The sequence below is a fragment of the Narcine bancroftii genome, chromosome 8 (genome assembly GCF_036971445.1).
Source record: "Narcine bancroftii isolate sNarBan1 chromosome 8, sNarBan1.hap1, whole genome shotgun sequence".
In the NCBI taxonomy this organism is placed as follows: Eukaryota; Metazoa; Chordata; class Chondrichthyes; order Torpediniformes; family Narcinidae; genus Narcine; species Narcine bancroftii.
Window position 1 is genome coordinate 177,010,448 of NC_091476.1, and position 15,050 is coordinate 177,025,497.

A 15,050-nucleotide genomic window follows, 5' to 3' on the forward strand; every position below is an offset into this window, starting at 1 on the left:
CTGTCTGAGTCACGTTGCTGACTCTCTCCCACTTCGCCCACACAAATCGTGCTGCCATTTATCTCTCTTCTCCCCTTTGCCTACCTTAGTTGTGCTGCCATCTCTCTCCCCCTTGCCCGCCTGAGTCGCGCTGCTGTATCTCTCCCCCATCTGAGTCATGCTACTGTATCTCTCCCCCCGCCCGAGTTGCACTGACATCTTTCATCCCCCCCGCCCGCCCGAGTTTCACTGCCGTCTCTCTCCCCAACCTAGTCACACTGCTGTCACTCTCTCTCTCTCTCTCTCTCTTTCCCTCTACTGTACCAGCACCAGGAAAAAAAATGCTGGATTTTGGAGCTTTCCAGATTTTAGATGCCCAGATAAAGGATTGTGTACCTGTATTTGAATTTCTTTCTCCAATTTCATTATTTCTTTATCTACTTGAGTTACATCTTTCATCTATTCTTTCTTTATTTCTGAAATATAACTTATTATTTGACCTCTCAAATATACCTTCATTGAATCCCATGATACAAACTTACTTGCAACTGAAACCTCATTAGTATCTAGAAAATATTTATCTATTGGCTCATAAAATTACAAAATTCCCTTTCTTCAACAAAATGGTATTTAACCTCCATCTATAAACCATCGCCTTCCCAAGATCGTATTATATGGCGAGCTCTCCACTGGCCACCGTGACAGAGGTGCACCAAAGAAAAGGTACAAGGACTGCCTAAAGAAATCTCTTGGTGCCTGCCACATTGACCACCGCCAGTGGGCTGATAACGCCTCAAACCGTGCATCTTGGCGCCTCACAGTTTGGCGGGCAGCAGCCTCCTTTGAAGAAGACCGCAGAGCCCACCTCACTGACAAAAGGCAAAGGAGGAAAAACCCAACACCCAACCCCAACCAACCAATTTTCCCTTGCAACCGCTGCAATCGTGTCTGCCTGTCCCGCATCGGACTGGTCAGCCACAAACGAGCCTGCAGCTGACGTGGACTTTTTTTACCCCCTCCATAAATCTTCGTCCGCGAAGCCAAGCCAAAGAAAAGAAAAGAAGATAAACTACTTAATGAAATAGAGAAGATTATAGGTGAATGATCTGATAAAACCCGCGCTTGATATTCCACTCTGTACTCTATTTTGAAGATGTGCAGAAATTAAAAACATATCTATCTGGGAATATGTTTTAAATTAAAAAGAATAAAAAAGAATAATATCTTTCATTTGGGTTGATTTTTCTCCATATATCCACTAAATCCATATCTTTCATCAAATCTGTAATCTTTTTTGCTACCTTATTTTTCATCATTCTATCTACCGATCTATCTAATTTAGAGTCTAAAGCAAAATTAAAATACATTCCCAATATGACTTTTCCCTTGGCATTTGATAAATTCATGAAGACATCTTGCATAAATTTGCCATCATTTACATATGGTGCATATACATTCATTTAGGACCATTGTTCCAAATAAATCAGGCAATTCACCATAACATATCTCCCCGCTACATCTCTATTAATATCCAATATTTAAAGGGTAAATTTTTATTAATTAATTTGCTGTACCTCTAGCCTTAGAATTAAAAGATGATGCTATTACTGTTCCTACCCAATCTCTTTTTAATTATTGATGTTCTTTTACTGTCAAATGTATTTCCTGTAAAAAAAACCATGTCTGTTTTAATTTTTTTCAAATGGCAATAATTTTTTACACTTTATTTGATTTTGAATCCCATTGATATTAATACTAATAAAATCCAATCTATCAGCCATCTAAGCTCTCATAAAATCCAATAGATATCCAAATTTCCATCTTCCCTCCTCCTATATTCAAAATACTAACTATTTCATAATACAATTATTAAATTTAGGTGTATTAACAAGAAAAAAGAAAGGAAACAAAGAAAAGAACAGAAAACCTACCCTCCCAAAGGCGTATGTTATCATCAGTGTGTCCTTATATCCCTGATCTATGGGAGTTGTGATCGAAAACCACACCCACCCATTATATTCCGCTGAGGCCAGGCTCATACTTTCACCTAACTCCCCTAAAATTATACTATCTCTTATGTCTCAAATCTACTCAAACTTACAATGATCAATTCATTTTTTTACACAGATATATCGGGTAAAAACTATCCTCTCTAATATTCTCTTCCCTCCTAAACTTATATCATTTCATTATACATCCCCAACTGCAATCTTTCCACTTCCTCTCTCTCTTCAATTATCTCCCAGTTCTCATCTAATTTTCTCAGGCAACGAATCTGCAAACACTTTCGCTTCATTGGGTTCTCTAAAAAATCTATTCTTTTACCCTCAGAAACAAAAACTTTTAACACTGCTGGGTGCCTTAAAACAAAAGTGTAACCTTTTTTCCATAGCACATTTTTAACAGTATTAAGTTCTTTTCTTTTTTTCAACAAATCAAAATTTATATCAGGATAAAAGAAAATTTTATTATCATTATAAATCAATGGTGATTTTCTCTCCTTCGCAGCCAGCTCCAAGATCTTCCCCCTCACTTCATATTGAAGTAACTCGACCAGAATCAAACGTGGCTTCTGATCTGGTTGTGGCTTAGGTCATAATGCTCGATGAGCTCTTTCAATCTCAATATCTCCTTGAAATTCAGTTACCTCTAAAGTTTGCAGAATCCAACATTGTAAAAATCTCTTCATATCTTGCCCTTTGTCACCTTCCTTAAGTCCAAATATTTTTATATTATTTCTTTGACTAAAATTTTCTAACTTATCTATTTTTTGAGTTAATTGTTCTTTAGTTACAGCCACCTCAGCTTCATTTGCTCTTTAACATGCTGAATTTCAAATTCATTACCTTTAATTTTTGCATCCATCATTTCAAATTTTTGTGCCATTTGAGCAGCATTCTCTCCACCTTCTTCGTAGAACCCTTATTTTCAAGTACATTTTTTAACTTCCATTGTTAACTAACAAAATTTGCTGGAATGAATCCATATACTTCTCATTTCAGTTGTATTTATATAAGACTCCTTTATTTTCTCCTTTTTTTTGGCCAAATCTCTGCTCAACATACATTTCTTCTTCTTCCTCCTCCTCTTTTTGATCAATGTTGCTGGAGGCTTCTTGAGCTTTTTTGAAAATTGGCTCTTTTTATGATGTTCTGCATATGTGTGATTCCTCACACACACACACACACAGTGTCACTTCTTCACCCATGGCAGTCGGCCATTATTGGGGGAGACCTTGTACAGCGATGTCCAAGGATGCCCCAGCTCCTTGTCTGTCACCACAGGCACATCTTCCAGAGAGCTCCAGGATCCTTCTTCGAGGTAGGCCTCTCTTCTTTATCAGCTTCTTTTTCCTTGTTCAAGTTCTTGAAAAGTAAGTCAATTTATCTTTCTTAGGAGGCATTGTTTATTGTTCTGAAGGTCTTCCGATAGCTTCTGCTTCTATGTTCTTGCAGTCAGTTCAGGATTCTTAACTCTTTTTAAAAACATTTTCAGGGAGAGTAGAGAATTCAAGTCTAGCCCCACGTCATCATGTGGCAAGGACCCCCCCCCCCCCCAAGTAGGTGTTAATTGGACTGATGCTGTGGAGTAAATGGACTATTGTCTTTAAAGCAACAGATACCCAGGCAGAAACTGATTCCAGTGCCAGTAATCTGTCTGGTTGCTGTTTGCCTTTCTAAGAGGGATCATGTGCTTTTGAAAACAGAGAGAGGAGAACCAACAGGATTTCTCTTAGAAAGAAAGAAAGAGAGGGAGAGAGACAGTTTTGCCGTGGCTTTTTGGAGACTGCAACATGGCAAGCTGGCAGGCTTGTTAAAACCCCATTTTGAAGATGGGTTGTGAGTTGTGAGTTCAGCCTGTTCAAACTCTTGCAGTCCTTACAAGAGGAAATGGCTGGCTACTGTTTCTCCTGAAATAAGGGAAACAAGAGGAACTCTGTGGTGACTTGGAAGAAGAGGTTATTATTTGGAAAACCCATGATGGGGCAAGTTTCTTCGGCAAGGCACTGAAGTAGCTGATTGGAGGGAATAAGTTTGTGTGTGTCCAATGAGCAACAAATCTCTCTCTCTGAAAGTGACAAGAACCTTCCTGAGTGGTAACCATTTATTTGTAAGCATCACAAATGGTGAAAATTCATAAATGTTAAATTCTGTGCACAGTATAAGAATTGCCTGGTACCGGTGAACTTGGAGGAGTGAGAAGTGATATTGGACTGTGAATCAAAGAGCTTTTCTGAACTTATACACATTACATACACGTGCGCTTAGAATTAGAAGGGGGTTAAGTTAGGTTAAGTTAATAGTAGTAAGTTAAAGTTTGATCCTGTTTTTACGTTTAAAGAAAATTAAAAGCAACTTTTGTTTAAGTAACCATTTGTGTTGGTGAATTTCTATTGCTGCTGGGTTTTGGGGTCCTCTGGACTTGTAATATTACAATTAACTAAAAGAATTCTACTGCTCTTGGCTTTTTTCTGTTATATTAATTTAAATCTCACATTTTTATTAACAAGTATTGCTACTCCCCTTGTTTTTGTGGTAAATGAAGAATAGTAAACATTCCCAACCCAATCCCTCTTTTGACTTTATATGTTCTGTGTCAGAGTTTCTTGAATAAACACTATATTAGTGGAATGCCTCTTTAAATACTCAAGTTTTTTTCCCCTCTTTATTGGAGAATTAATCCCCGTCTTATGTTCAAGATTATTTTAAGTTGACTAGTCATACCTTAAAGAAAATTTAAAAAAAGATAACTCGGGGCATAAAGATAGAGCGAGAACTATAAGAGTGAGTGTAATTACGAAGCATAACCATACCATATCCCCATATAAGACCCACCTGTTAATGACCCATAAGCTAAACTTCCCTGGGGGTAGGCTACTCTCTCTCAATAGACAACAGTTCTCAATAGTTACAAATAAAAATGAGCATTAAACCACATTAATTATGAATTCTGGCCTCTAAACAAGTACAATCAAAGCCTAGGAGCATGTAAATAAAATGTGGTAAAGCAATATGAATACAACTGGATAATGCAGGGAATAGTCAATGCCCTCTCCTGTAGGCTCTTCTTGATCTCCTTGAAGCTGTCCCTGAGGTGTTGCAATCTCAGGCTACAGTCAGGAAATATGTAAATCCTGTTATTTTCTGAGTAAATCTCTCCTTTTTGCTTGGCCAGGCATGTAATTTTCTTGTCTTGAAGTTTAGGTCTCGAACTCCATGACTCGTCACCACCAGTGGGGAGTTTTCCCAAGCGGTGGGCTCTCTCACAGATGATGACATAGATTTCTTATAGGATTCATTCCAAAAATCCAGCTGCATTGCAACTTTCAGTTTTCTTAGGGAGATTAAGTATCCAAATATTGTTTCACCTGCTTCTCTTTTCCAAGTTGTCCACCTTGTCTATCAACAACTGTACCTTTCTCCAATTCTTCAACAGGCATGGTGACTTTTATTATGTTGTCTTCATTAGCTGATACACACCCTTCCATTTCCTTAACTTGGTCAGCTAGTGTTGATAATGCAGATTCTATTTTAGTTCATGAGGACCAGATGTCAGTTGTTTTAGTGTCGATTCATATTGATATTTCTTCCTTTCTTTCCCGAATGGTCATCATGACTGTCTCGAGGGAAAGCTTTCCCCCTTTTCCAGAGCTGGTCGTCATCTTTGCAAAATATGAGGGTCTGGTTGTTTCTTCAGTTAGCGATAATGCCTTTCTTGCTTCTAAGATTGACATGCACTAGTAGCAGATGAGATCTGTTTTGAAAATTTTAGCAACATGATTTTAACAATAACATAGCAAAATAAAAGATAACTACTGAGGCACTCTCAGGGAGCTCACATTTACATGTCTTTCTTCCAGGCAAGAGAAACTTAAAAATAAAATGATAGTCCACACAAAGATGGATGCCCAAAAATAAAGACACTACACATAGATTGAAGGCAACATGAAAATCACGACTAGCATTTCTCATCTTCTGAGACCAAAGATCATTTTGATTCTCATGTCAATATTTTTCTTAAAAACATGCTTTATCAGAGCTGGCTGAAGTTAAAATGTAATTGCTCTGAGACTTGAACTGTTTTTCTCACCGCACAAACTACCTGCTGAACATTGCTTAGCATTTTCTATTTTTATTCCCTTGAAATGAAAACAGCACTCAGCCAAATATGTGTAAATACAATCCTCACTCTTTTCAAGTCTGGATTCAGGTCCTTCTCAGAAAGAGTCAATGAAGACTGAAGATTATAAACTGGTTTGAATAATGATAAAAATTATTTGATCCTTATCATCCTTAAGAAGGTAATCAAAAGGCCCTTTCAGGTGGACCCTCCACCTTGAGGGCGGCGGCAGGAACGGATCTTAGCCTGCAGACTCATCTTTCAGGTGGCAGCCCTAAAAGGCTGCTACAGCATTGCCTGGTCCACCTGAAAGGGCCTATTCATATCCAGGGGCGTCTCAGTGCACCTCCGGATCTGATAGAAGCGGGTGACTGGTGCCACAATGGCAGCCGTCATAAATATGCGTCATAGTAATGGCGGCCTTTCCTACCCGTAAACCCCCACGCAGGTGGAACCGCTCTGTGTTTCCCACAGTTCCAGCTGCATGGGGGATTATGGGTAGTAAAGACCGCCATTACTATGCCGCATTTTGAGCCGCAGAGAGTGGCCCCAGTGCAGGTGCGACCAGCCAGGTTATGACAGCCCACACTGGCCACCTCCCAACATCCCCTGCCAACTGCCCCTGCCCCGATGTTTCCCACTGGCTGCCCCTGCCTTGATGTTCTCTTGTCGGCCGCCCCTGCCCCAACGTTCCCCTGCTGGCCGCCCCTGTTCCAATGTCCCGCAGCAGCAACCCCTGTCGCAATGTCCCCTGCCAACCTCCCCTCCCCAGTAGGGCAGGGTCTGTCAGGCATGAGGGCAGGGGGTGGTTGTCAGACAGTGGGGCAGGGAGCATCTGTCAGGCAGCGGAGCGGGGGATGGCTGTCAGGTAGCGGGGATGGGGGTGGTTGTCAGGAAGTAGGGCAGTGGATGTCAGGCAGCAGGGTGGGGGAGGCTGTCAGGCAGTGGGGCAGGGGCGGCTGTCAGGCAAAGGGGAGGGGACCGCTGTCAGGAAATGGGCCGGGGGCGGCTGTCAGGCAATGGGGTGGGGGACTGTCAGGCAGTGGGATTGGGGCTGTCAGGCAGCAGGGAGTTGGGTCACTGGCTCATAGAGTCATCAGCCCACCCCCAGGCAGCACTTACAGCAGCTGCACATTTAGGTACCTCAGTAGGGCCCGACACTCCGTCGATTATACCTCCCCAAGGAGGATTGGTGTCAGCGCCTCGGAGGCGCTTTTGGAGTATTCAGGTGAGAATTTTCTTAGCCACATGGGGGGAGAATATGCGGCTTTACAATGGGGTGTTTAGGCCAGCTGAAAGGGCCTAAAGTGATTAGATTATTATTTGTCCAAATATACAAGAAATCTAAGTTGTCGAAGATTAAAGCTTCTTATTCACTCTTCTACCTTGAGATCACTTGCTACAATAAGTCAACTGGCAAGACAACTACTGCTGAAAACACAGGAAAAAAGTGATTCTGCTACAAAGAAAAACATTTTGAAGCAGCTTATCATTAAAGTAAGGGTTTATACCAACCAGGGCAAAGTGCAATGTTGCAGAGCTTGGTTTGCAGCTCTGGGCCCTGACACGCTTTCCCTCCATGTTGTGGAGAAACGCACATCCGTGATCTGGTTCTTGATCCTCTCCCACAGGTAACTGAGCACAAACTCCATGGCGACCATTCCTCCCACAGACCATGTACTACAACACAGTGTAAATCACATGAGAGATCTGTCACCACAGAAGGCTAAAATAAAAATTACAAGTCTTTCTCTCTGAGGATAATAGACCTACTACAGTATCAAATAAATATTTCACTTTGGTGTTTTCTTACTGAGATAATAATTATTGGAAGGTTGAAGGAAATTCAGCTTCTTTGTAAAATGTCCTTTCAATATTTTTTTTTCAAAATTTCTGATTGAAATCTTGAAGGCTCTTGTAAATTTGAGTGATTTTAGTTCTTTCAGTGGGGAGTCATACTAAGAGTGCTAATGAGATCCAACTCACAATCTTTTCAAGTTAATTGGTGGGAGCACAGATTATTTTATTTACTGGACTGATTGAAATTTGAAAGCACATACAAGGCAAAACAAAAAGGATGACAAGCTATTTCGTGATGCAGTAATGATTTCAGCAATATTTTAATTATCTATTACAAATAGTCATAATAAACATAAGAACATAGGAGCAGGAGTTGGCCATCCAGCCTGTCCAGCCTGTTCTGCCATTCAGAGAGATCATGGCTGATCTGATCATTGACTCAACTCCACCCACCTGCCTTTTCCCCATATCCTTTAATTCCTTTTTAATGCAAAAATCTATCTAACTGAACCTTAAATACATCCCCTAGTTCTGGTCTCACCTACCAGTGAAAACAATTTTCCTGCTTCTATCTTTCATACTTTTATATGTTTCTATAAGATCTCCTCTCATTCTTCCGAATTCAAGTGAGTACAATCCCAGGTGATTTAGTCTCTCCTCGTAGGTCAAACCCCTCATCTCCAGGATCAGCTTGGTGAACCTCCTCTGGACTGCATCCAAGACAAGTATATCCTTCCACTGCGAAGACTGAAACAAAATATCTGTTCAATGCCTCGGCCATTTCCTCATTATTCAATATCAATTTCCCTTTCTCATCTACCAAGGGACCTATATTGATTCTGTGATGATACGCTGCAGTACATCACTCGGCCAACAGGTCGTCTAGAGACACGGCACCTGGGCTAATGGCATCCGACCACCAGTTGGGCCCAGAGTGCCCATGGTATATAGCCGAGGTCACGACAGTGTGCTCTCTCTGTCTTCCCAAGATCACACTGTAAGCACAGCTAGTAGCCAACTAGATACTTGTGTGAGTGGAATAGAGCTGTGTTGCCCCAAACAGTATTGTGCCTATGTTTTCCTTTGGTGCAGTCTGCCACAATTTATTCCATTCACATAAAATGGCCAGGAGGCAAAGATCCCCCTCCCAACCTGGGCAATCCTACCCAAGCACGAGGAGAAGATCAAGGAGGGGAACAAATCCTTCATCGTTGAGATGTGTGCGATCCCCCCCAAACCTGGTGGAGACTGGCTCAGACACGGGAATGAGAGCGGGGACACCAGACCCTCAGCGGACATCTACCAGGTAACGCCAGTCCCCATGGAGCTCCACGTCCATCAGTGGAGGCAAAAGTCCCCAGCTCCAGTGCGATCGGGACGCCTAGAAACGAATCAACGGCAGCACCTCTCAACGACGCTACGGCCAAAACATTTGGAACTAGACCCCGGGCCCCCGGCACATGCACACACTTCAGCCACTAGAGTCATTGTTTCCTGAACTATGCTCGCGTGATGATGCCCAGTACGCACCCGGAAGACCTTTTCATGCTGCTAGTGGCCCAGCAGGGAGACCTCCCGTACGCATTAGTCCAGGACTGTGCCTCATACAGGGAGGCTATGGACATGCTCCAGTCCAACTATCTCCAAGGGGGAGGTGAAGTACACACGAGACACCGTCTCCTGACCAGAAGACAGCAACCAGGGGAGTCCTTCCGGGATTTCATGCTCTCAGTAAGACCCCTAGCACAGGCATGCAACTTCCGCGCTAGAACCCCACAGCAAATAGCACAGGACTTGATGAGGGACACGCTGGTGGTGGGGGTCCAGTCAAACTAAATCTGCCAGCTGCTGTTAGAACAAAGCACGGTGTCCCTGGAAGAGGCTGTGAGGGTGGCAGAGGCAATGGGAGACAGCTAGAAACAACCTTGAGGAATACCTCCCCGACCACAGCACCAAGCGCCCACTCCAACCCTGCTAGACTTGTGGACACCCCGCCAAGATTGGGCCAATAATGTGGAGATGACAACAGATGCAGCAACGGCAGTTCAGCCGAATGCATCAGACGGACCCACTGGTCGAGAGGGGAGAGTTGATCCACGCGAACCAGAACTACGCGTTTGTGACATTCCCTGACGGGAGGGAGGACTCCGTCTCCATGACGGACCTGGCGCCAGGCGAAGAAGAGAATGAAGAGGAAGAACCAGAAGAACCCCAGCCCGACACCTCCCCCCAGCCGCACGCGGAGAATGAACGGCACCCTCTGGGACCCCAAACCCATCCAGTATACTCACAACACCCGACTGAACAACTGCCCTCCCCCAGCCCAATCCACGCATCCTCCCTAGGAGGTCCCAGAGGGTGCAGAAACCAACGGTGCGGCTGGATTTGTGAACAATACCAGGGCTTTTTTTAAAGGGGGTGAATGTGATGATGCGCTGTGGTACATCATCCGGCCACCAGGTGGCCTAGAGACGCAGCACCCAGCCTAATGACATCCGACCACCAGGTGGGCCCTGAGGGCCCATGGTATAAAGCCAAGGTCACGACTGTGTGCTTTCTCTCTCTCTCCCTGGGATCACACTGTCAGCACAGCTAGCAGCCAACTAGATACTTATGTGAATGGAATAAAGCTGTGTTGCCCCAAACAGTATTGTGCTTGTGTTTTCCTTTGGTGCAGCCTGCCACAGACACTAGCCACCCTCTTCCATTTTATATATTTATAAATTTCTTTGCTATCTGTTTTTATATTTTGAGCCAATTTACCGTCATAATCTTTCTTCCCTTTCCTTATTTCTCATTTAGTCGCCCTTTGTTGCCTTTTAAACTTTTCCCAATCCTTTAGTTTCCCACTACTCTTGGCCACTTTGCACACATGAGCTTTTAATTTTATACTTTCCTTTATTTTCTTAATTAACAAAGGCTGACTTTTCCCTCTCTCACTGCCCTTATTTTCAACAGGAATATATTTTTGTTGAGCACTGTGAAAAATCGCTTTGAAAGTCTTCCACTGTTCCTCAATTGCTCTGCCAACAAGCCTGTGCTCCCATCCCATGCTGACCAATTCCTCCCTCACCCTGTTGTAGTCTCCCCTGTTCAAGCATAAAACACTAGTTTTAGATCTAACTATTGCACCCTCCATCTGCATGAGAAATTAAATCATACTATGTTCACTTTTTCCAAGAGGGTCCCTAACTACCAGATTGTTAATTTTATCTATCTCATTGCATAATACTAGATCTAAAATAGCCTTCTCCCTTGCTGGTCAAGAAAGCTATCATGGATGCACTCTATGAAGCCATCCTCCAGACTACCTTAACCAACTTGATTTTCCCAATTTACGTGGAAGTTAAAGTCCCCCATGACAACTGCTGTTCTGTTCTTACATGCCTCAGCTACCTCTCAGTTAATTGTCTGTGCCATTGTTCTATTGTTATTTGGTAGACAACTCCCACCGGTGATGGGTTTTTTTTCCTTTACTATTCTTAATCTCTAGCCAGATGGATTCAACATTCTCCTCCTTCTATCATCTCTCACTATTGCCCTGATCTCACCCTTAATTAAGAGAGCCACCCCACCTCCTTTTCCTTTCTGACTATTTTTTCATATTACCTGATACCCTTGAATATTTAATTCCCAATCAAGCCTATCTCACAACCATGTTTCTGTGAGGCCACTAAATCATATAACTAGGTAACAATTTGCGCCTCAAGTCACTAACCTTGTTTCTAATAGTACGGGCATTCAGATAAAGTGCCCTTATGCTCATTGTCTTTTTAGAATACAGTGACCTCTGCATCCTTTGCTTTTGACTCTCTTGCCCTCTATTTTTCTTTTTCTCTTTCCTAACTCTGGCTTTGGTTTCTATACCATCTTCCTCATTTTTTCTCTTTAGGGTCCCATCCCCCTGTCCCATTAATTTAAACCTTCCCTAACACCACTAGCAAACAATCTCCCTAGGACATTGATCCTGGTCCTGCTCAGATGTAGACCGTCCGGTATGTACTGGTCCCATTGGAACTGAACTGGTTCCAATGCCCCAAGAAACTGAAACCATCTCTCCTGCACCACTGTTCAGCTACATATTCATTCTAACTATCTTGCTATTTCTAGGCATTGCTGTTATTATACACAAGATCATATTTGCTCCAGAGTTCCAATACAAGATAATAGTTGCAATCATTAATTCAAGGCAGCAAGGAAACTTAATCATACGCTAAAATTACTGCAAAGCTTAATTAACACACATTTATTAATTATAAGGTACAGAATCTCTCTGTCACCTGTTCATATCATCACAGAATGTTTATTGCATGGTATGAGGCCATTCTGTCTGTTAAAAATGTACTGGTTCAATGTAAGAGCAATACCAGCTCATCTTGTTATTCTGCCATCTCTTCAGTCTTGCAAATTCTTTCTTTTCATAAATCAGGAGTATCCATGATGATTTCATCTGTGAGTAATGCATCCATCTGCAGATCCTGACAATCCATGACCCTCTGGCTAAAGAAATTTCTCCTCATCATCTCTTGAGCACCATTCCCAGAGGCACTGCAAAGCGGGTCATTCTGTAGAGTTGATGGAGCATGCCCCTATTCCATCTCCTTTTCCCAAATACCAAATAGTTCTTCAGAACCTTAAATTGTCTACTGCGATTAATGATATGAGATCTGGAGACGCAATCTATTCACATGCCTTCTTTGGACTGCAATGATGCAGATTAATTAAGAAAGCTGCCACCGTAGTGGCACTATGGGATCATCGAGTCTTACAATGCACATACACGCAGCTTCCTTTATTATGATATTTAGTAAGGAAATCAATGCCCTTTTTCAGGTCTTCTAATTTTGGTGCACAAGTATGTCAACAGTGTTAACTGTTCAACTCTGAATGACTCCCATTCCTCACCTGCGTTTACAAAGAATTTTCCTTCATAATCTCCATTACTGGTTATCACGCCTCCTATATTCTCTTTTCTTACTAACTCCTCGCTAAGTGATCAAAAAGGAAACACCCCAATGATGACAGAACTGGTCAATCCAGTCATAACCAGTGGTGAATGAACACCTTGGACACGACGATATTCTAACCAAAACTTGGATAAAACACGATTCAAGCAAACAACACCGCCATTATTAATGATCATATCCAATCCAATGCTCCCTGTTCCCACCACATTAACTCTCCCCCCTCCCCTGGAACTGCCATGGGGTGCCCTGGGCCAGCCGTAGGAAGCCCGTCCCACCACATTAAATGTCCCCCACTCCCTTATATGACTAACTCCTATGGATGCTGCGGGACTGCTAAATTTCTCCAGCTCTTTTATATATTAACTACATCACAGCACCTGCAGATTTCTTGTAACACAAGAATATCAACACAGTTACCATAGATGCTAGCACAATGGTGTTGCAGCACCAACGACCCAGGTTCGAATTCACTGCTGACTGTAAAGAATTTACATGTTCTCCCTGTGTCTGCATGGGTTTGCTCTGGGTGCTCTGGTTTCCTCTCACCCTTCAAAACATAGGTTCTAGGTCAATTGGGTGTAATTGGGCAGCACAGGTTTGAAGACAGGAAGGATCTGTTACCAATGTCTAAATTTAGATCTGTGCATTGTGTAATAAACTCTCATGACCATTATCAGTCTCATCGCCAGAGCAAGAACATCCTTCCTCAGGTAAGAAGATCAAGGTATGGTCTCACCAAGACTTTGCCTAATTGCAGCAAGGCATCCATGCTCCAAAATGTAAATCCTTCTAAAATGAAGGCTACATACAATCTGACTCAATGTTTATCTTCAGCCAATGAGACACGAAGAAACCAGGCCTCGTTGCACCTCCCTTTCCCAATCTAACATCATTCAGACAATAATCTGACTTCCTGCTATTGCCACCAAAATGTATGGATAACCAGATATCTATCCACCTTAAACTATATTTGCTATATAGTATCTTGCCATTCTCTCAATCTTTCAAAATCAACCTGAACTTTCTCTGCATCCTCCACAAACTTCATACTTCTACCCAGCTCTGTGTCATCCACAAAACTGCAGATATTACTTTTAAATTCTGTGGTGATATGACTGTATGCACTGGATGGCCCGCCCTCCGGGTGTCTCCCTGCCTTAGCTCCTCCCTTAATCCCGCCCATGTGATCCCGGGCCATAAAGGTCGAGTCCCCTCTCCTTCCTGCTCATTTTCCTAGCCTGGACCCAGGCCAGCAGTCTCTAGCTCAATAAAGCCTATCATTCCCCTCAGTCTTCTGTCTGTGTCATTATTGGGGCTACCTGTGGTGATTCACCAGTCACTAACTACCACTTGGTAAAAGACTTTTTCCTGCTTATACTAAGTGACTGAAATTCTTCAGAATTATAGAGAATCATTACTTTTTGGATAAAGTTATTTTCTGCCATGAATGTATGACCTCTTATTTTGTGACTGTGACCCCTGTTTCTTGATACAGCAACCAGGAGCAACATCAATTGCACTTCTATACTGTCAAGCCCTTTAAGAATTTTTAAACTTTGAGTATTGCTCTCGTCTGCTTAATCTTACTTCACTCAACAAATTTGCCATTCAGAAATCAATCTGTTAGACATTCATTACTGTACCTCAAGAGGAAGTTTATCCCTTAGGTTAGGAATTAATATTCCAGATCTAGTCTAATGAGATATCTCTATAATTTGAACAAACCTTCTCCTCTCTGGTACTCAAATCCTCTTACAAAAATGTCCAACATGGTGATTTTTTTGAACCTGCTGCATTGTGGGGAGTCACATTATCTAAGGCCTTTTCTCCATTTCCCTGAAGTCACTGTGCTTTTATCCATTACCCCTCTGAACTCCTTCTACACAATCTTTCTTCAATAAACCCCAATCTGTGAATCCCATCCATTCCGTCAGCCCGACCCTTAAGCCCTTTACTAATCTGTGACCATTGTGATTCAGAGGATGTGCCTCGCAGGTGAAGTTAGGAGTTATGGGGAGAGATTGGACAAACTAGTTTACTCTGGTCTGCCAGAGGCTGAGTGGTAACCTGATAGAGGTGTATAAAATCATGCGAGGCACTGATAGGGTGGACAGGGCAAATACACCACACACGACAGAATGTGAAGTTAAGATAGGATGGGGGGTTTAAAGATGACCAGGACAA

General features: G+C 42.5%; 1 protein-coding gene and 1 pseudogene across 14 annotated transcripts in view; both read right to left on the reverse strand.

The window, feature by feature from the left end:
- LOC138741615 (adhesion G protein-coupled receptor B2-like) overlaps positions 1 to 15,050 on the reverse strand; it is a 711,436-nt gene that overhangs the window by 581,169 nt on the left and 115,217 nt on the right. For 11 of the 14 annotated variants that reach the window (XR_011343611.1, XR_011343612.1, XR_011343613.1 and 8 more), the window contains one exon: positions 7,615 to 7,779. The exons of the other annotated variants lie outside the window; for them this stretch is intronic. Coding sequence is in view for 8 of the 11 variants with exons in the window: in XM_069895951.1 (XP_069752052.1) it covers positions 7,615 to 7,779 (165 nt within the window). In the remaining 3 variants the exon portion in view is untranslated. The remainder of the gene's footprint in view (positions 1 to 7,614; positions 7,780 to 15,050) is intronic. 14 annotated transcript variants of the gene reach the window in all.
- Positions 12,419 to 13,029, reverse strand: LOC138741640 (phosphatidylglycerophosphatase and protein-tyrosine phosphatase 1 pseudogene; annotated as a pseudogene).